Here is a 21870-nt window from a genome sequence, read left to right as displayed (position 1 = left end):
TAAGTGGAAAATTGTAAACCAACACAGTTCATGACTGTCGGTTTACATTTTCCTAAATGTAATCCAGTGCTGGGTTATATCGCTGTACTGGGATAGTGTAAGCTGAGTATAAAGCTTCACGTTTAGTTTTACCGTGGGTTTCCATAGCCGAAACCAATATAAAAACGTAATGTCATTCTTTTTGTTAAATCTAAGAGGATACGGTTTTTACCTAATTGCATCGGAAATGGAAACCCAGGTTTAGTTTTTTTTAATCTTCTTTATTTTGTTAATTTTTTAAGTAGCTTTTCATTTTCCCTTATATTTTTTTTTCAATTTAAAACTTACCTTTACAAAAGTTTATCTTCGATGTAATAAAATATTATCAATATAAAATTATGTATAAAGAAAAAATTTAAATATAGTAATATCTTTTATTTCTTTCAATGTTTCAATTTTCTTTTTTTTTTATAGTACACATCTATTGAACTTTTTTTTAATTTTTCAGAAATTATAAGCTCGTCGAATAAGTAATAATTATTAACAGATTAATAACTAGCACTTTTTAATGGTTCATAACTCTTGTAATCTTTTGTTCGTAGCAAAAAGTAAAAAAAAAGCTTTAACATTTGATGTAAACTAAACTACGCAAAAGATTATTTTTATTGTAACAAAAAAAAAGTAGATATATAAGGGAACGAACTTTACCAGCGTATTAAATATTAATAAAGAAACGTGTACACTGCAAATAATAATTCTTATAAAATAAAAAAAATTAAAGACTATAATTTTTGTTTATTTAAAGTTTTTTCACCTGAAGGAAAGAAGTTTTTCTCCTCAATTTATTTTAATTAATAATTATATGATCAGGAATCATAGCAGAGTTTGGTCGGACAACCCTGGTCAATGAAAAATATAGAGTTAATTATTTCAACAATGTGTAGATAGTTATAACTTCTTTATTTAAATTTAAAAAAAATATTTCGATATCGAATTTGACAACAAGATATGAAACACCACAATCACATCGTGGAGAGATATAAATGTGCAGTAATTTTGTTTTAATTTCAATTTTGAAATTGTTTACCTAACCACATTATATGCTGTTTTATTGCAAAAATTTATATATACATTGTGCGTAAAAAAAATAGCTTTAAAATTAGATGTGTTGCATTTTTCATATAATAATAAAATCTAATCGAAGTAAATATGAGCTGTTGACAACTTCAAGTCGACCGTAATAAGAAATGGTAAAACTATAGTTCCGTGTTTCAAATGCCTTAAATCATAAAAATGATTTTGAATTGCAGTATATCACTACACATATGAAGATGACGGAGAAGGTAATAGCGTCCCGGTCATTACTTTGGAGGTACTTTCCAATTACACACAAACTGACCCTACCCCCCAGTACTCCGAACAACACGATCTAATGTTAAACGAAGCTCAAACGAACGAATCACAAGATGCTACTTGTATGCAATATAATGAAAATACCTATAACCAAATGGAGGCAGCTAAAATAGACAATGAAAACAAAGACCAAGAATATGGCAACAGTTCTAAAGTGAGAACGGATCTTCTGGAATATATGACAAGGAATGATGGGAGTGTATTATGCAAGTTGTGTGGGGAAATCTTACAAAGTAGGACGCATTGGTACAGGCATAAATACAAAGCACATGCTATGCCACCGCTGAATCCGGCGCCGCTGTTTCAGTGTGAACAGTGTCTTGTATTCTTCAAGAGTAGGAAAGGTTTGTAGCGTTTTGTTTGTACACCGAACATTGCTATTTTCATTAACCTGAGCTTAGATAACAGCAAAAATGAGTATCGTAAATATACCTTGTTATTTCAGGCTACATCGGTCACCTAGCCAGCAGACATAGTGAAGTTCTAGCTGATTCAAGTCCGGTTTTGACTAACTCACAAGCAGAAGCACTCGCGAAACAAGCACAAACGCAAACGGAGATGCGAGACGATACGGATCCAGAGCTGGCTATACCAAAGACGAGTGTGCCCAATTATCAGTCCATAGTTAAACAAGCGACAAGGACATTAGAGACAAAACGACATTATAGGAATACTAAAGGTACTTAACTTTTTTTACTATCAAATACTTTACTTAATATGTGTTAAGTCCAAGTTAAGAAAGTCCTGGATCGAACCAACGGCGAAACTAATAGCTTTTCAGTATGATTGTATAGAAAAACATGGGTTTAAGATGTGTCTGTAAACAACTAACCTGAGTTTTGGTTCCCGAAATACCTGTACAAAAATATCTGTTTCCAAAGAGAAGAGTGCTTAAGAAATGACGTAGATGATAAATGTTATTATAATCTGGAGTGTACTCGTTTTACAATTGACAGCTTCGACACTGATAGCTGTCAAAGCAACGTAGTGATGCGAACCAGTAATTGTAAAATTAGTTTATTATAATGAAATATATTGAAATTTTAAGACTTTATAGAAGTTATTTTGTTTTTGTTTTATGATAAATCTCACATATTCCAGATCAGGAGAATCAAGCAGATTGGGAAGAGCGACGTACACGTGAGGAAAAACTTGTCGCCGATATTATAGACCGTGTGCGGAGGGAATGCGAGGCGCAGGGCTCCGGAGGGCCAACGCGGCGTGGTTACTCACGACGCACCACCGTCATGCACACGTAACATCCACAAGGCGACATGTCAATGATATAACGTAAACTTAAAAGTTCCTCTGAATTGTCTACACAAAATCTTTTTGGCCTAACAAGGCCGGTAATGCTCATCGTTCGTGCCAAATCTTTTTTGTATATTTACGTGCCATTTCAGTGAAATAAGGTGCCAAATAAAACATTTTTATTGTATAATCTACATATTATGTGCATAAGAAATTGTAAATAGTTATTTATACATTACTGTTAATTAGCGATATTTGACGTTCTCAATACTTTTTTAAAAGTGTCGTTCCGTTATATTGGTGAAAAATTTTGATGATATTTTACGCTTACGTTCCTTTAAGATGTTATTGTTTTATTTATTTATTTTTATATTTCAATTATACATTAGTTAAATTTTGCTATAATGTGGTGAAAACAAAATTTTACCAAGCTCCAGACACTATTTAATTAAATGTTTTGAGCTAAGTGTTATACTTAAGTACACAAAAACAACTATTTCAGACAGATTGATTTTTCCAGCAGATAGTGCTGTAGTGTAAATCACAATGACTAAATACTTTTTTTTTTGTTATTTGTAAGTATCTATTGTCTTTTAAGCGCAATATAAACTTTTAACTCTAGTCTATAACACAATTTGTTTCTTGTTGGTTAATAAGAAATATTTTTAGTTCTAAACATAATTTTTAAAATGTACTTTAAGCCCTTCCATAATTCATTAAATCTGTGTGCCAATGACGTGTCATGATAGAATCGTGGTAGTGTAGTTTTATGTTTTTTTTTTACTTTTATATTTTTAACTTAGTTTTAAAACGAAATCATATATATTTTGTTTTAGTCGTCTTAAAACAAGAACATTTTACTCCTTTTTATCTGCAATATCATACGGTCACTGCTAATTTTCTCTAACAGTTACTGTCGTTGAAAAAAAATATATAATATCTAATTGATTAGTGCGAATGCGAGAAAGTGTATGTATTTTTATGGATTTGCGGTATTTTGAATCCATTATAATCAATAGTTATTTTATAAAAGAATAAATAAACATGAACGCGCAAAATTTTAAATCTATGACAAACAAATTAGAATTATATTATTTTGGTCCTATAATATTCAAAACAAACTTTTACGTATTGGTGATATTATATTAATACAGAAATAACATTTGCTAAAAGAGAAAAAAAATAAAAACATCATAAAGAACAAAAATATTTTTTTAGTTCCGTGTAAGTTTAATGGTAAAAAAAAATATTGATCGTAAACGGCTGATCAAAATTATTCTGTCCTACGAAAATCTACATAGATATAAGAATGAATTGTGAGACTGGTATTACATATTTAATATTGTTGAATATGTAATTTAATTTAGGTATATTTGTGTTATACATTTTATTATTATTTGTATGTATGTTTATAAAAATGTAAGAACGCCCATTTACAATAATCAGAAATATTATTTAATTTTAATAGTTAATTGTTCTGCGTATTAATTATTATATGTGTAATTTTTATCTATGTATCAAGAGACGCTGGCAACAAATAAAAAGATAACTATTTACCATGTTCTTTTTCCAATCATCACTCATTTCAAATTCTCTAAGCCACGTTTGAAATTTATCTGAAAATCTAAATTAACGTATGTTTCTACATGTAAAAGAAAATCATAGACGAACTGAGATTGTCCTTCATTTCGAAGTTAAAAAATCATTTGTACAACACTAGTATCATTGTCAAATTCAAGTAATCAAGTAGTTGTCAATGTCATTTGTCAAACAATAATCAGTATTTTTAAATTATTAATTAATTTATCGTCACATACTTATTAAATTGTAATGAAATTAAGAAAAACTTACGATAAATACTAGAGTTGAAGATGCCACAACTATTTCAAGTATTAAGATGTTATAAATGTTTAGTTTTTCAAGTGAGTTCACAATCCATAATGTAACTTTTTAACATAATTGCTGTTGTTTAATTATCTACGACGAGTTTCCTCTATTTTAATACCTTAATTTGTGGCTAGTAAGTCCTAATAATAAATAGGTGATAAAAAGTGTATTTTCTTAGTCGACTCAATGTTTCAGATACACCAAACAAAGAAGTCAAATAAATGGCAATGCAAAATGTGTGGTGAGAAGCAATCAATTAAACGACACTATGGGATTGGTAATGGTAAAGAATGTAGACTTCATGTTCAGAAATTAAATGGTTTGAGGGGAGAAATAGAAGATGAAAAATTAAACAGTCTAAATTCAGATGATGATTGTTCAAATTCCGAAGAGGAAAATGTTCATAGTAATTTAGTTCAAAATGAATTAAAAACTAAAAGTAAATGGTCTACATATACAGAACAAGAGGAAGAACATCAGGTAAATGAACCCATGTATCTAGATAATAATGAAGTTTGTTTAGAAATTCCCAGTAAACAAAATAAATCTGTTAAGAGGAAAAAAGTTATTCCTACATATAAAGAAAATGTAACAAAAAGTTTTAAAGCTCCTTACAAATATGAAACTGAAGATATAACACCGATGAAACCTATAAAATATACTGTAGACAATAAATCAAATATGTCAGCTATAATTGAATTAAGTAATCACCATAAAGAAGTATCTAGTTTGGAAAAGAATAAAGTCCAAATAGATTCAAAATGGACACAGTTTATTGATGAAAATGATTTTGAAGAAAATGTATGTCCAGCTCAGAACAATACTTTAACAGATACAAGAAAACTTTTTCAATTATGTGATGATACTGATCTTGATGATGTACTTAATATTTAGTTGTAATAATCAACGATCAATCAAACGGTAAGAATATTAAAAAATATAAAAAAGAAAATACCTAAGAAACTTTTTTTATTCATTTAATAGAAAAATACAGATTTTAAATTCATTTATACCATTTTCAAAGATTTCTAGTCATGTAAAGTAGCGAATAAGGATGAAATTTGCAAAACAATCTTAGTAAAAGTAATTGGTAAGAAGGAAATGCAATATTAATAAAATGTAGGGGAAGAAAAGAGCCCAAGCGAAACAAAATGCTGTACATTATTTTTTTGCCTACCTGTGATACACTTTCCTGTCCCTGTGGTTCTTTTGTTTAATTGTTTCCTTAAAATGAATTCCTACAGTTTTACCTGATCCATGTGTCTTACCTTTTGTATAAATCCACTATTTAATATTTTCCTTAACATTAATAAAACTCGGGTAATTATCACAATGGCAACAGTGTAATATCACTTCTTTATTTCTAATAGACAAAGATACAGACAGATATTTTCATTACAATATTTGAATACATTTCTTCTTTGATTACCACATTTGCATTAAAACTTTAATACATTTCCGTTTAAATAAAAATATAATAAGTCGGAAACTTACAAAGTATTATATCATGTATATTATGATAAACATTTAGCAAATCTTTGTGGTTTGTACAGTTCCATATTACTTAAGCATTTAGATAATACTTCAGGCAGTGATTTAACTTCTTAAATTTATATAAATCTAATATTATAGGCCTCTAAATAGTACCCATTTAATAACAGTATCTACTTTCAACACAATACAGTTAGGCACGGGAGAGTAAGTAACTATAAACGTTAAGAGGCTAATCTTCTATGGAATAGTCAATAAGAACGTTGAAAGAGTTGAAAAACGATTAGAACAGGAAGCCCTACAAGATTCGATGTAAAGTTATTATAACCTCTACTAAATATTTGTCGTATTTTAAAAACATTTTGATGTTTTCACATTAAATACGATAATATATCATTAATAATCAAATTACGATACCTGCTACGGGGTTCGTAACCCTTAAATAATGTAAAATCAATGTGTCAATCACAAATTCACTATAAACAGACTAGAACATCATCATATGGCGACGACGATGCAGCTCTCTCGCTCTCGCATATCGACGACCATACCCACTCCATCGCCAGGCCCTGCTAACATTAATTTTGTGAAAAATAAATCATTTAAACCATAATTAAGTAATAAACAAAATGCTCTCGAATTTATCTAGAAGATTTAATTTGCCGACAGTCTACAATCATGTATTTCAACAAGTTAATATTTTTTTTAGAATATACCGCCAGAATTTCAAATCAACGTTCGATTTTACCTTTCGTTATATCCTAGAGGTTCACCTCTATACAGTTGTTGATCATCCAATCGTCTGTTTATTTCTTCGCTGCTTCCTAAAATCAATAACATTTCAATTAAATATAAAAAAATATACGTTCATCTGCACTTATACATTTATAGTTGTTTTTTTCATGATAGGATTAAAAATGTCATAACAAATTTTCGCCGTTAGTCACTTTCAAAAAATAATGTGTTCATTTTGTATAGTATACCATACCTCTATAAAAATATACGATCACTATAAAATAATCTTTAACTTAGTTTTATTACACTTATTTTTGCTTTAGCGTATTTTTTACTTTTCTTCAAAAAAAAAATCTTGCCACAATAAGGGTTAAAATGATTACCTAAAGGGTTTGAGTGGGAAAATCTTCTACAAGAAGGTCCCCGACAAGTGAGAAGCTGCTGCAATTGATTGTGGAAGTAATCCTTTTCAGATTGTGTCAGATATTTCACTCTATTCTGAGTCTCGAAAGGATCTGGATGGTGGAAAAATAAACACTCATTAAAAAGGTTCAAAGCCATCTAGTGTCCAAAGTTTGTAACTTTCGAACTCGTATTATCGGCCAAGAATTTATAATCGTCATAAATGGTGGCATTAAGAAATTTAACCATTTTTTGACATAAAATAAAGTAATCTTACCAATACGTAAATTGTAATAAGTTACAAGTCCGGTAACAAATTCGCAGTAGAGAAGATTGTGGGTGGCGTTAATAGTTCTCACGCAGTTATATGTATTGTTTGAAGAGCTCATGCAGAAACAGAACGGTCCCGAGGTCCAAAGCGGTGCGGTTCGCCAATGATCATTGTCGTGTCTGAAGCAATTCATGCGCTCCGATTCACAGAGCCTCTCAAGTTCCGCCTACAAGTAAAAGTTCAACATCCATAAAAGAATTACATTAAACAATACAATTTTGAATTTCTTCAGCGATAAATGCTATAGTATTTTTAAAGGCCAAAATAATGTGAAAAGGGAATGTTATTGAAAAAGTTTTTTTTGGTTTTAGGTTAGTCATTAATTTACCTTCTTCTTAGCTTTCCTTAGTTTCTTACGCAATCTTTGTTCTTTTAACTTCCTTCGTTCCTCTCTTGCTTTTTGAGCTGCTTCCAGATAAGCGTGTCCCGGACCTCTTGGTTTCCTAAATAATATTTTACATAAATTAGATATTTCTCTAAATATTTACATACAGATTATATAATATTTACAGAAACATACCGATTTTCTTCACAGTAACAAACATGTTTATCTTCGTTTTCAATAAACAAGGGGTGGAGTCTTCTTTGGAATATGTCCGTTGGTTTGCTAAAAACGCCCAAATCAGCTCCAGCTTGGTTAGGATTCCTTTGCTCGTATTCGGAAGCATCGAATCTTGTCGGTCCTAAACTCGGAGACGCTGTTGTTTCATACCTTACTGTAGGTTTGTTTGTGGACGACGGAATAGTCGATATACTGTCGTAACTAAAGAGATTCGTGAATTTCGGTGTTGTTGAAATTTTTTCAACAGTGTCATATATATGTGCATCTGAAGTATGAATAGGTGAATTTATATCTATAACATATTCATCTATTTTTTGTTTAGTCGTAGAAGTAAATATTGGTTTAAAATACTCAGTTGTAGTTACATCATCTAATATTGTAGGTACACTATGTAACGTTGTTTGCTCGTCTACTCTATTTTGGTCATAGTAATTATTCTCTATGATTATTGTTGTGATCTGTGGTTTCGGTAATTCTGTATTATTAGCTTCGGTTCCATCATCTGACATATTTAATTCATATCGTAAGGTAGTCGCTTCCGTAGTGGTTGGTTCATTCTTATGAGAACCGAATACATTTTCTTTGGTTACAGCATTAATAGTTGACACTATATAATCATTAGATTGCTTAATTTTTTTGTCTAGTGTGTTATTTCTATGTTTATATTTCATTCTATGGAGTTTTGTTTTTCTTAGTTGATCTTTAGATGCTGTTTCATGCGTAGTGTTTCTACTACGTAAATGATTTTGATTAGCATAGGGTGTAACAACTGTTTGCAAGTCAATCATTGGTTTGCTTGTTTTTAAATGTCTTTTTATTTCTTTCAAGTCCTCAAGCTTTGTCCGCAGTTGTCGTATTTGATCTTCAAGGCTAAGCCTGTTCGTATGCCAAGCTTTTAAGTCGTTATATATTATTTGTGAGCAATTCACAGTTCCGTCTTTTTCTATTTTACATTCTAAAGATGATTCATTGGGCTCTAAGACATCGTTCTTTTGTTTATGCTTATTATGATTTAAATGTTGAGCTCTTCGTTTTATTCTCTTATGATCTACATTTTCTTTGGTACGTTCATAAGCTTCAATATAGGCCTCTGTTTGCTTAATCAGTTCTTCTACTTTTTCCTTAATGCTTTTATTTTCTACCTCATTAAATGGCTCATTTAGGAAACGCAAATGTCCAATACTGGGATTTTCCTCCAAAATACTTTCAACAGTGTTTGGTTCAAAGACATCATTGTTAATTGATCTACGATTGCGGGTTGCATTTTCTTTTTGATTGTCAGTCGGTCGCCGTAAGATTGTTCCATCTGTTTCGAGTCTAGTATAAACGAGGCCACTTGGAGTAAAACATGCGCATTTTTTCGTACTCATTTTCGGTTGAGGAGTATTTATTTCGGACTGGAACATAGATAAAATACAACATAAATAAAACAAGATATTTAAAAACAATAAACATTTTAATATGCGTGAAGGACTAACCTCGTATTTACATTTATGCCTTCGCCAGCGTCCATTAACAAGGACACATTTCCACTTGCGACCCTCTGAACAAGGCGCACGTAACTCGGTTTTGGAACATTCTGCGGCGAGTCGTGCCGCCTTGCCACTCGCTATACTTGCTGCTGATTCTATAATACAAATAGAATTTAGTAATAATAATTTTAAAATTTAACTATAGTTACATAGCAAGTAAGCTTTTGCAATATAGTAGTAACTTACGTTCGTAGAGTTTTGATCCTGGTGTCAGAAAATCAAGTTGATTAGAAGCGCTACCTTCTTCTGCGTCGAGGGCTTTCTCCAGATTTGCTTCTAGTATCGGATTGTGACTCTCATTGGTAAGTAAAGGTTCTGATAATTTCTTCGTAGCATCACTTGAATCTGTATTCTCCTGAAAGATAACGTTTTTATAAATTATTTTATTTATGTTTTAAAGGACAAATGTTTAACGGACAATTGTCTATCATATCTATCTTTTAAAAACGTATATTTCGAACTGAAATCAACAAACTTACATTATCATCATCATCATCGAGTTCCAAGAAGTCATCATCATCAGACTCATCATCGAAGTCCCCACTTTCGGAGGAGACCTCCAGCGCCCGAGGTGTCGTCACTTTCTCGTTCATCTCCCTGTTGTACCAGTGAGCGCGTCTCTCCTCCGACAAGTGTGCTTGAGTCTCACGCCGTCCCGAACTACGAAAATGGGTAATAATTACTAAGCTATCCAAGGGATGATTTTAATTTGCTCAAATTGCCAATGCCATAAATCACTTAATGTTTTCGTCTTATTGTGTTGAATACGATATAATACAGCAGCCCAGTCCAGTTCCAGTAGTTAATTAAAAATATATTGTCCAGTCCAATGAGTAAAACTAAGGGATTGTTTGAGTAACCATTAAAAGTAGAGTAACCTTTCGACAAGGAACGTGTCTGGCCAGTGCGCGGCGGCCTGGCGTCTACGTCGTGGCTGGAGCAACGGCAGAAGCGAACGGCCGTCCATATGCGGCGGCGGTGTCACGCCTCCCATGTCAAGGAACGTTGGCGCCAGGTCGATGTTTAAAATTATATCGTCCACCCTACAAGAAAATGGAGACATGAATGGTGTGTAAGGGAGGAACACATGTCCACTCATTGGCATTAAATCTGTCGCTAAAAGTTCTTAACGAACGCATTAAATTAACTAGGTTGATTTTTTGCCCTACTTGAACAGTAATATAGGCATCGTTTATTAAATCTAGATAAAGATCTAGCTAATTAGGTATACTTATCTGTATTTCGCATTTCACAACGTAAGAGTATTCTTAAAAATAAAACAAAAATCTAGCGAATGTGATACGCGGATTGTTATTTTAACAACTAGCTGTGTTTATAAAAGGTCCGAGTTAGTGTAACGTTTCTCGAGTAACGTTTTTTCTAAAAGAGAAATGTTACAACTGTATCTACATATCTCTTTTAAGAATACTAATTTTACATTAAAATATAATATTTTAACGCTAGAAAAAATAAATGCGTTAGATGAGTATCACAAAATTATGTTCTAAATGATTTTAATAAATGAAATGTTTATTAAAACTTCTCCTGGCTCTAAGCTACCTCCTTACCAATTTTCAACCATATCGGTAAAGCAGTTCTTGAGTCATAAATACTGTAACTAACACGACTATCTTTATATATATAGATAAATAGTAAAAAGATGCCGCGACGGATCACGTTGAAAATTACGAAATGGATATGTCCACTATAAACAAAGGAATACCAGGAGGGTTAGATGAAGTGAACTTCAAAAATGTATAAAACTGACAATAACTTTCGATAAGTCACGTGATTGTCTTGCCTCAGTTCCATACATTTTGAAGTTCGCTATGGAATCGCTTCAAAGCGAATACACTTTATCTAACCCCGCCAACGTGTGGCAAGATATAAAATATCTAGTTTCGTATACTTACACAGTACCAGGCTCCACACCAGGTCCTCGTACCAGGAAGGGCACTCGGATATCAAATTCGAAGGGAAAACTTTTGCCTTTAACGAGACCGAACTGTCCGAGATGGTAACCGTGGTCAGATGTGTACACCAAATATGTATTGTCCAGTTCACCCAATGCCTTTAACTCTTGGTATACTCTCTCGACCGCCTTAAAAAAAAAGCTAATTAATTAACATTTATCAAAAATAGATAAAAACATTATTAATCGTGGTTAAAACAACATTCACAAGCTGAGTAAATATTTATAATTCTTCTTTCTCATTTTTTGTATTGATGCTGTCTAAGCGTAATTAGTTGACATTACGTTAGAGGGCGCCACTAAAAAAGTAAAAAGATACTGGCACATAGTGGCGCCGTGAGATTTTACTTCTTTATTATATCGAGCAGTCTTTTGTTATTTTTCAGTAGAATCAAGAGTGAGTTTTAACAATGAACGGAGAATAGTGTTGTCCTTAAATTATTTATATTTCTTATATCGATGTGTTTTGTATATATTTGTGTAAAGTTAAAATTATAATTCTATAATAAACAATTAATCGAAGAGTGTGTTAATTTTATTTGAACAGATGCATTACTGTGCTGACATCTACGTTCCTAACCGTAAGTTTCCACAGCCCAATTCGCCTGTACAAAATCAAACAATGTAACCCTACACTAAAATATTCCTTTAAATACAACTTAAATCTTTGAGTGCGACAGATGGTGCAAGTTTAAATGTTAAATTACCATATCTACGCTTTGTAGAGTCTGCAACCTCTTTGTCATCAGAAGGTCAGTGAATTGTCTATGTATGGGTTTCATCTTCTCTGTGACCCGCAGGATCCATTGCTTGTCCGGATTCGGCGCCATGTCATACGTGGGTGTGCTGTAAGAAAAAAAAGAAATGAATAGTGGATTTGTTAAAATTATTTTGTTCAATTTGCGCTTCTACTAAGATCGACATACTACAGCAATCTTATGATAACCATAAATATTTCGTTTGCCCTAAAAATGCATAGCCACGCCACATCCATAACTTTGCTACTACAAAGAAAAAACACGTATAGCTTTTTATACAAATGGAATATAAATTGATTTCAATTCAAATTATTATAAGCGTTAAGTCAAAATTAACAAACACTAAAGAGGACAAGCTAAAATAAATCGTAAATTTCTTATCCGAACACGAAATAATTTTAATTTATGTTATCCTAAAAAACTTTTTCTTAATATTATAACGAAGTTTATTGCATGTTCGTTTTAAATAAGATATTTAAATACGCGTACTATATTTTTTATATCTTATTACTCGTTTGTCGGCGCAGGACCTCCGGGACAGGTTTCGACCACACAGCGCGGTTTGAATATTTAACGTCCGGTCCAGCGTTCGTTGCCGGTCTCCGTTGCAACTCTCAACGAATAAATACATGCAAAATGTTCAAATATAAATATATTTAAAGTCTGAATCGGGATTAAAGCAAAGTATTTTTTTTGGTTTAATATTTCTTTCCATTATTGTGGGAACACTCGTTAACCTAACAAATGTGAGAAATACTAATAAACAGCATGTAAAAACATCTGTATAAATGTATCGCTCTTTGCTCGATATATCGATGTAAATTAAGAAATGTTCGTTAACAGCAAATGATTTCATTTGTAAAATCGATTTCGGAGAGTCGTTACGACAAACTGGAAATCGAATCCCATCAAGAGATTACAAGGCGAACGTGATTTTGACAAGCGTTGTATTAATCGCTTGGAAAGTTGCAACCTTCAAAGGTCGTCGCAAACGAGTCGAGTGAGATGCTTCGCCGGGTTCCCGACATGCCGCCATTTCGTAACAAAAAGTTAACATTTGCCCAAATGTATATCAATTGACGTACATAATATAGACCGAAAACAGTTATTTTCTTCTGTTACATTCTTAAGCTTGCTTATTAGTGATGTTGATTGCATTTATTGCATCTCAAAGACAATTATGTGTTTGTTTTTCTTTTACCGAAGTCAAATGACTTGAGAAGTTTTTTTTGCTAAGAAATGTATTTTACGGAGTCGACCCTATGACTTTATGGTCAGCCGTACCTAGGTTATCGGTTCTTCAATCGAATCACTTAAACGTCGATCCAATTACATATCGATTAAAGAAAACATGATCGAATAAGGCGAACCAAAAGGCGCCGCGTCAACATAGATTCGATCATTAACGCATGTCCGACTCGACGTCAGGTTCATTTGCATCGGCGGAGCTTTTATCCTTCGGCAATTAAGCGGCTCTGTCCGGTTCCACGATTTATGCATCTCCTCAAATTGTCGGCACTAAATGCTTTTGGCTATACTAGTGATTTGATCAGTATTCGTACATAAAGAACATCTTTTTTTGTCATATTTTTAAAGTCTTCTACAATTTTATATTCCGAAAATTTCAGCTTAACGTACTTACTTTTTCCGTATGAACCACGCCATCTATTGGTGAAAACAGTATAAACATTTGTTCAATATTTTTATCAAGTACGTACAAGCGGCTTGGACATTCCGTTTTACATAATGTGATTATTTATAATATACAGCAACCGAGGTCCGTATATGCCAAGACAATTATTTTTTTAGGTTATCTACATTTTATTTTGGCGCTGCTTTTAAGATCCGCCGCCTCAACGTTGGTAAAAGCCTTTACGGTTGGCTAATGATAAGGTGGGTTGTAATTTAAAGTGCTAATTTTATACTAATTGTTTTTGAAGAACACATATGATATACCAAAGATGTAGTAAACCCATCACCACAAGCGGACTTACGGTGGTATATCTTTTTGCAATTGTAATACATGACTCGGTAACGTATCAAGAAAAAGTCTTTACATTGTTAGTTATAAACAAAAATTGTTAAGGTGCGATTACACTACAACACGCTAAGAGCGTTGCTGGCTCAGAGGCACTTGACTTGCAATCTTCAAATACTGATTTCAAATCCCGCCATACCTATGTGTTTTTGGATTTTTGATTTACATCTTTACATTTATCCGAAGTTTTACTATAAAGGAAATCATCTTGATGCAACCTGCATATATCTGAAGAGAGATTCAGATATGTGTTATGTCAATCAAGCTTGCAAGGGTTAGCGTGGTTGACTATGTCCTAGTCGCACCTAACTTAGGGTAGGCTCCGAGGCCCTGAGTGGCGATGGCGATAGCTGACGATGTAGTCTAATCGTACCTTTATGAAAAAACATATAAATTTCTATTTTCAATAAGAAACCTATATATATCTGTTCAGTCGAATGATGTAATTATGTAAGTATTCAGAGATAAACCACATTCGATACTTGATTAAACAAAAACCTGTAAATATTTAATACTGATCAACATATTTGCTGCTTTGATATGCGGATTCCATTTTATGTGTCTATTTAATTTATTTTATAGACACTTTATAAAGATTATCATTTGGTTGACAAGGAGGCATAAAGAATCGTAACATAAATAATAAATTTACACTCTTCAAGTCAACTCTTTTTTTTTTGGTAAATACGACTAATTTTCTGAGTTCAATAGTAAAATTTTAAAATGTAGAATTACAGGGTTATTTGTATACTAATATTATAAAGAGGAAAGACTCGTATTTTAGTATGTAGTGAATAAGTTCTTTTGCCATTAGAAAGTTACATTATTAGAGTAAACATAGGCCATGTTTATTACTATAAAAAGTTTTGTTTTTAATTCTGTGCGGATGAAGTCATGAGTCAAAGCTGGTTAAAATTATAATTAAAACCACGACTTCTATTGTAATGGAAACCTATAATCATAGCGTAGAGGTTGTGTGTTACTTTTTAACTTTTTGTACAAAAAAAAACATCGTGTTTCATAATATGTATGTAACGAGAGTCGCTTTTCAACTGTATTAAATCCCTCTAAATATTCCAACAAAAACTCTAATTGCTGCGGCATTTTTCCGAGTGGTCGGCCATCTTACTTCTCTTTAAATATTTAAGGAGTTGTCCGGGTTTTTGGAGACCGTCAACACACAGAAAAAACTGACCAATTCTGCTAAAAAGTTACATGATTTTGTTACAAAGTACGAGAAAGTGCTCGCAGAAAACACTACATTAAAACTGTATTTTAATTGCACTTGTAACTACTATAATAACATAGTTACATAACACTATCGTATAGGAGGTAGCAACGGTACTAGATGTCGTCAGCGACTTCGTCCGCGCGGAATGCAAAAAAATAAAAAAAAACAATAAATAGCCTATGTGTTCTTCCGGGCTGTTTTCTACATCTTTTCAAAGTTTCATCAAAATCCGTTGAGCTGTTTTCTGGAGATACCTTCACACAAACGCCCATCGATTCATCTAAACTTTCGCATTTATAATGCTAGTAAGATAAATTCTTACTATATGTACGGAACCATTTCACTTGACTTGCCTTTGGAACGACCTTGTTTTTTTTCGTTTCGCTACACCGAAAAACTCATGTACGCTTACAGTCGACGTTGGCCTGAATTATTTTACCTCAATACCGGCGACCTGCGACCGGCAACCGAGGCTGATTTATGATTCATAAGAATGTTTAGACTCATTCAGTGCTGCTTTAATGGTTATTGTTACTGTTATAGTGGCCAGTTATTTTTGAAAATTAATTTCAACGAAATTTAACAAAACTGCGTATTTCTCAGTTAAGACGTAGATTAACAAAGACTCTATCACGATAAATGATCGATAAAAACTTATGAAATATAAATTTTAAAATGGATAATATCTATACATACGGGTGCCTAAATAAGAGTCCGGTTACAAGTTTAACTTTGTACCTTTGTATCAAAGATTTCCTAATAAAATGTCCAAATCTTTAACATACTAAACACAAAAATCAGGCAAATTAGATTTTTAAGGCTCTATGTAATATATTATACAGAAATTAATCTTATAGAGTTATTGGTTTTGTATACATCTTTTGTATACATCTTTTTAATCATATTCATAGTTTAGAGAAGTTCCAAACCGAATTATCACTGACAGCGTCTGCCGGGGACACCGGTGCGCTTTTACTATGACATTAACATAACACAGGATTGCTTCGTGAACTCTCTCGTATTTCCCAAATTGTGAAATTTAATATCTATTTCGTCTACAATAGATGCGCTTCGGAGTGCAGTCTGCAATATCAAGCCACAGATGCGAGAACCATCTAACTGTTATACTTCTTGATACTTGGTATGGATAAGTTTAATTTACCATTTAATCGTGGGTTTCTGAGCCCAAAATCTCCATTTGAAACATATTGTTATTTCGGTTTTGTTAAATCAGTTTTTGTCTCAGAAAGCAACAGTAAGCTACACATCCTTATTTTTAACATCACAGCGTCAACTAAACAGTTCAACAGTTAAAATTGAGGAAGCTTTAGTTATTCGTTTCTTAAATGTGTACACCAGAGATTCCCACACCTCTTTGAAAAACCTTATTGGTTTCGATGAATCCCCAGCTACATTTGTTTGCCAATTTATTTATCCATCAATTTAATCCCGCAATTGTAAACTCCTACCAACCCTTCGAGGACTTCACCGAGTTTACATAACCACCTTAGGAATCACACGTCTTTTTCTTCAAATTGTTTTTAAATTAAAAATTGAAACGAAGGAAAGGTTAACGTTGGTAACAAGATAAAATTAGTTAAAAGTCTTGCCTTGTAATCTAGTATTGATCACTGTAACGTTTAGAATGGTACGTGCACATTCTATTGCTTGACGCGTGAGCAAAAACTAAATAAGATAAACTTATTGAGATAATATCTTTGCCTTATACGGATTATAATAACGAAATTAACCGTTTTTAATTATAGATATCACATATTCATTTATCATTTGGTATTCGTTGTTTATTTTTATTGAGAATAAAGAATTTGTCTTACGAATTTATACACGGTTTACATTTATGGAATCACTAGTTTTTGCCGCGTGTAATTTAAAAAAGCCTGTGTCTTCTTCCAGATTGTGTTATTAATCGTAACCAAATTTAATCAAGGCTATAGAAAATGGACAAATCACATGAGAAATGATTAATAAATTAAGAATAATAGATTGATTTAGAAGTTGAAAACTTGCGGTGCTGACCCTGCATAGAATAACATAGAGAGAGGATGATTAAAACTTACTGATGGGTTGTCACATTGAAGAAGAGATGAGAGTACTGTGGCGCGGAGTCCTCAGGGCCGTGGGGCGCGGGGAACGACATCACCAGTAACACCGGCTTGCGAGAGAAACGGCGCTTTGATGCCCGAAGGAACGCAATCGAGTCATTTGCTATCAAATCCGGATAGTAATCCTGAAACAAATACCTTCTGTTTTAAATAAAATTGTACAAGACAAAACTATTCTATAATAGGTACCTATTAAAAGTATGTTCAATCTCTTAGAACAACTATAAATAAAAAAAAGAATGCAGTTTTGCAAACACATTGTTTTTCTACAGCTAATGCAATTGTTAAAAGTTTTTTGGCAGATAATAACTAAAACAATCTGAATAAAGTTGTATATTTTAAGCAATGGAATACCCTGTGATAATCGTCTCCATGTTTGATTTTCTTTCCGTTCATGTTGACGCTGTAGTTGTAATATTTGGAGTTCATGATGAGGCCGCCCCATTCGCGCCAACCGGGCGGGATGTACGAACCGTTGTACTTGTTCAAGTATTTCCCGAAGTAGCCTGGAGAAAGGGAAATATACATATAATATACAGATAATATGATATGTTGATAACCTCACGGTAAAGTTGAGAAACTATGCACAAACTATCCCCACCTTTTATCAGTGGAGTGTTAAAATATGTTGATGGACACCTGATGTTAGTTAGCTTACTATTATTCCCAGAGTTGTTAAATGGCTACTACTAATGTCCCTTAGCGTAGATATAGTGTGAGAGAACTATACTAAGGGACTGCTTGAGATAATTATGTTAAGAAGTGACATTTTAAATAATACACTTTCGTTAATATCGCAAAATATAATTTAATGAAATTTATATTACTTAAAACTTTTTACGTTGATATGATGAAAAATTTTGTGGCGTTGAAAATGTTACTGAAATACGAGAGACAATATTATCCGAAATTTTAATTTCAGTGTCGTTAATGCAAATGCAGGGAGATTTTTAATTTTCGAGAGACGTGTCTGCGTCAGCCAGATGCCGTGGAGTAGACAAGGAGATTGTCGCTAGGGTTGCCAACACTATTGTCAAAAGTAATTTACGTTTGTTCTGGTCTTCCTTACAGAGAGACAAAATCATTGTAAAAAACACTATTTTTACGTTTCACGCACGTAAGCAATGGGATTACCACGAATATGTACGACAAGTGCCATCGAATCAAAATTGACAATTTGTGCAGCGCTTCTAGCAGGCGTAAAGTTCACTAAAATCTCATACTAATTTTGACATAATTGAAGATGACGATACGAAGGTGCTTCTCGTAATAATCGTACTAGGCCCAGTGGTGTATTTTGTGTACATGTTAATTTGCGGCATTAATTTTGTTTTAGATTTCTGTACCAATGTAAATGTAGTGTAGTCAGGTGAGGTTGTCACAGCCCTATGCCAGTTTCCTTGTGGATTCCTCGGGGAGTTTACGAGCACAATCTCAAGCCGGGGACCGAACGAGCGGAGTAAATTTCAGCACTCTTCAATTAAAACTGTCACATCAAATGCAGCGTCTGACAACTTTTGCAAATTAATAATAATAACTTTGGTAACATCAATTTTAATATTTGTTTCATTAAATTATCCAAGCTCTGGATTATTCATCAACGATGATTCGTAGAGACGTGAATTTAGGAATATGTTCAGGATATTGACATGACATCTAGTGTCATTTTACGTACTAGAAGAGTAAAAGAATGGGAATAATGATATTGCCAGAAACTCAGGACACACCCTTATTTTTCCAGGCTACGATATATTTGAATAATTGCTGTATTTGTTCCTTACTATGTTACCTAACAAATATTGACGAGTGCAATAAAATCTTTTGTACTTTTTTTGCATTGTCGTTTTACGTGCTCGGTATACTTGGCTGAAATATGAATACGGACCGCATTACGTGAACGTAATTTAAACAAATGAGGTAAAAAGTTAACTAAAGTCTCCCGGACTCAGATCAAATCTGAGCTTATGACCGCAGCAAGACTAGTTGAGCTGAGTGTGGTTTGAAGTGGCCAGACGCTAAAAACAAGTCTGAAAAGCTGCTAAAAAGAAAGTTTGCGCCTTTCAAAGAGTTTTTTTTAAAATACATACGTAAAGATTTAGATTGTTTGTTTATCAATAAATCTTGAAGAAATAAATTAATTATAATGAATGTAAACAAAAATCATAATAAAATAAATATAAAAATAAATTTTGCTATGTGTATTTAGAGTAAGCACAGACAGTAATAACAAAGGAAGAGTATACTTAATCGAAGTTATTCAATACAGATGTCGTAAAATTAATTTGTGTATAAAACATAAGTTTGTACCAACCAGGATCTTTGCAAATAAAGACGCGACCGATTGCAAATATACACAAGGAACTTGTGTCATACATCCGGGTACGATAACATTATCTTAAAATTGCATAGGCAAGTCATTCTTAGAATTAGTAATAGTAATGTTCTTTTAGCATTGCATCTAGTCTTTATACAGTTATTTAATAAATTACTAGCTGTCGCCCGCGACTCCATCCACGCGGAATCAAAAAAAATATATAATTAGTAGCCTATTTGTTCTTCCAGAATATGTTGTATATGTGTGTCGTTCCGGAGATACCTTCAAACAAACATGCATACAAACATTCGCATTCATAATAAGATAAGATATAAAAAGATAATTTTTCATATTACTTTTTGTCATTGAAAGATTAGAAACAACGCTACGAGACATTACGCGATATTAACTGTTGCCTAATAGACGCAAGACTACAAATTGAATTTATATTTGTTACATAATTTGTCGTTTGTTCAGGACTAGCTGTCGACCGTGATTCCGTTCGCACTGAAAAAAAACTAATTAGTAGTCTACATGTTCTTCATGTATGCCAAATATCAGAGCCATAAAGCCGTTCTCTTAAGAAACATATCTTAATACCGTCTATAAACATCCATCCATACATCCAAACTTTTGCATTTGTTATGTTAGTAACATTATTGTAGTAAAATTGATATTCTGAATTTCGTACGTATAATTCACGATTGCATTAACATTTTTTATTGGAAGAGAACGGTAACCGTTTTATTGAAGTACGCTTTGGTAGTTAGAGGTTCTAATTGGTCATTGGTAGAAAGTTGATTGTCAATATTCTTTGAACGTGATGGCATGTTACCCAGACCATATTACTGATAGCGACGAGACCGAACGAATACCAAATGATTATACGTACACAAGCAGACCGAGCAAATAATATAAACTATGTTTTTATATGTATATCTTACTAATGGATGTTTGTTAGAAGTTATCTACAAAACGGCTGCATAGATCTGGCTGTAATCTATATATATAAAAGAAAGTCGCGTTAGTTACACTATTTATAACTCAATAAAGGCTTTACCGATATGGCTGAAAATTGGTGAGGAGGTAGCTTAGAGCCAGGAGATGGACATGGGATACTATTTATTCATTTTCTTTTTATTTTCAAATTTATGCCTTGAAGAGCTGCTTATTATTTAACTTACTAATATTATAAATGCGAATGTTTAGATGGATGTGATGTGGATGGATGGATGGGTGTTTGAAGATATCTATACAACGGCTGAACAGATCTCGATTAAATTTGGCATACGTAGAGACCATAGTCTGATAGAACACATCATCATCAGCTCACTATACGTCCCCACCGAGGGGCTCGGAGCCTACCCTAAGTTAAGGGTGATTAGGCCATAGTCAACCACGCTGGCCAAGTGAAAGAACACATAGGCTACACTAATTAAGTATTTTTTATATATCCACACGGACGGAGACGCGGGAAACAGCTATTTCAACATAAAACGACATAAATCGCTGTACACAGACTACGACACGATATCTTTGTACATAATAATTATATTATGTTTATGAGTTTAAACTTTCACGATTTGAACTCATATTTATAAGACATAATAGTGTTAACCTAAGGCAAGTATATTAAGATTACATGTCCGCAATCGCGAGTCGTGATAGAGTTAAGTTTGCGCAATATTGTCTTTGTTGACTTAACATAACCGTAAATTGTAACATTCCTTTTTGTACTGAATGAGAGACGCCATCCTTTTACTTTGTAGCTATAAAAAAACATGATAAACGCTTCAAAGTTATATCACTTTTAGTTCAGTTTTCGTTTTTTTTTTTTTTATAACAGAAGGC

General features: G+C 32.9%; 3 protein-coding genes across 4 annotated transcripts in view; 2 read left to right on the top strand and 1 right to left on the bottom strand.

The window, feature by feature from the left end:
* The first annotated feature begins 1155 nt into the window (after window positions 1-1155).
* Window positions 1156-3734, top strand: LOC106117189 (uncharacterized). The gene is made up of 3 exons (XM_013311352.1): window positions 1156-1736; window positions 1838-2071; window positions 2494-3734. Exons 1-3 carry the CDS (start codon window positions 1412-1414, stop codon window positions 2649-2651), a joined length of 717 nt encoding a protein of 238 aa, XP_013166806.1. The 5' UTR covers window positions 1156-1411; the 3' UTR covers window positions 2652-3734.
* Window positions 3735-4420: 686 nt separating this feature from the next.
* On the top strand, window positions 4421-5474 carry LOC106117272 (UPF0544 protein C5orf45). Its single transcript, XM_013311496.1, has 2 exons — window positions 4421-4565; window positions 4726-5474. The coding sequence occupies exons 1-2, from the start codon at window positions 4515-4517 to the stop codon at window positions 5422-5424; spliced, it is 750 nt and encodes a 249-aa protein (XP_013166950.1). The 5' UTR covers window positions 4421-4514; the 3' UTR covers window positions 5425-5474.
* A 402-nt stretch (window positions 5475-5876) lies between these two features.
* Window positions 5877-21870, bottom strand: part of Sulf1 (Extracellular sulfatase Sulf1) — a 68029-nt gene continuing 52035 nt past the window's right edge. The window contains exons 4-17 of one of the 2 annotated variants that reach the window (XM_013311494.1): window positions 18060-18211; window positions 17661-17830; window positions 12263-12401; window positions 11497-11684; window positions 10462-10626; window positions 10063-10243; window positions 9770-9938; window positions 9530-9678; window positions 8010-9448; window positions 7818-7932; window positions 7436-7655; window positions 7140-7271; window positions 6770-6845; window positions 5877-6593 (exon numbers count right to left, since the gene is read on the bottom strand). In XM_013311494.1, the coding sequence (XP_013166948.1) occupies window positions 6509-6593; window positions 6770-6845; window positions 7140-7271; window positions 7436-7655; window positions 7818-7932; window positions 8010-9448; window positions 9530-9678; window positions 9770-9938; window positions 10063-10243; window positions 10462-10626; window positions 11497-11684; window positions 12263-12401; window positions 17661-17830; window positions 18060-18211 (3380 nt within the window). In that variant the 3' untranslated portion in view covers window positions 5877-6508. The remainder of the gene's footprint in view (window positions 6594-6769; window positions 6846-7139; window positions 7272-7435; window positions 7656-7817; window positions 7933-8009; window positions 9449-9529; window positions 9679-9769; window positions 9939-10062; window positions 10244-10461; window positions 10627-11496; window positions 11685-12262; window positions 12402-17660; window positions 17831-18059; window positions 18212-21870) is intronic. The other variant, XM_013311495.1, reaches the window with a different exon arrangement.

The sequence above is a fragment of the Papilio xuthus genome, unplaced genomic scaffold (genome assembly GCF_000836235.2).
Source record: "Papilio xuthus unplaced genomic scaffold, Pxut_1.1 DF827680.1, whole genome shotgun sequence".
Lineage (NCBI taxonomy): Eukaryota > Metazoa > Arthropoda > Insecta > Lepidoptera > Papilionidae > Papilio > Papilio xuthus.
Note: the sequence above shows the minus strand (reverse complement) of the source record. Positions and strands in the feature narration are given on the sequence as shown.

Coding starts and splice junctions, on each gene's coding strand:
- LOC106117189 (XM_013311352.1), top strand. CDS start 1,412: ATGTTAAACGAAGCTCAAACGAACGAATCACAAGATGCTACTTGTATG. Junction 1,737..1,837: donor ATTCTTCAAGAGTAGGAAAG/GTTTGTAGCGTT, acceptor TTGTTATTTCAG/GCTACATCGGTCACCTAGCC. Junction 2,072..2,493: donor ACATTATAGGAATACTAAAG/GTACTTAACTTT, acceptor CACATATTCCAG/ATCAGGAGAATCAAGCAGAT.
- LOC106117272 (XM_013311496.1), top strand. CDS start 4,515: ATGCCACAACTATTTCAAGTATTAAGATGTTATAAATGTTTAGTTTTT. Junction 4,566..4,725: donor ATAAATGTTTAGTTTTTCAA/GTGAGTTCACAA, acceptor TCAATGTTTCAG/ATACACCAAACAAAGAAGTC.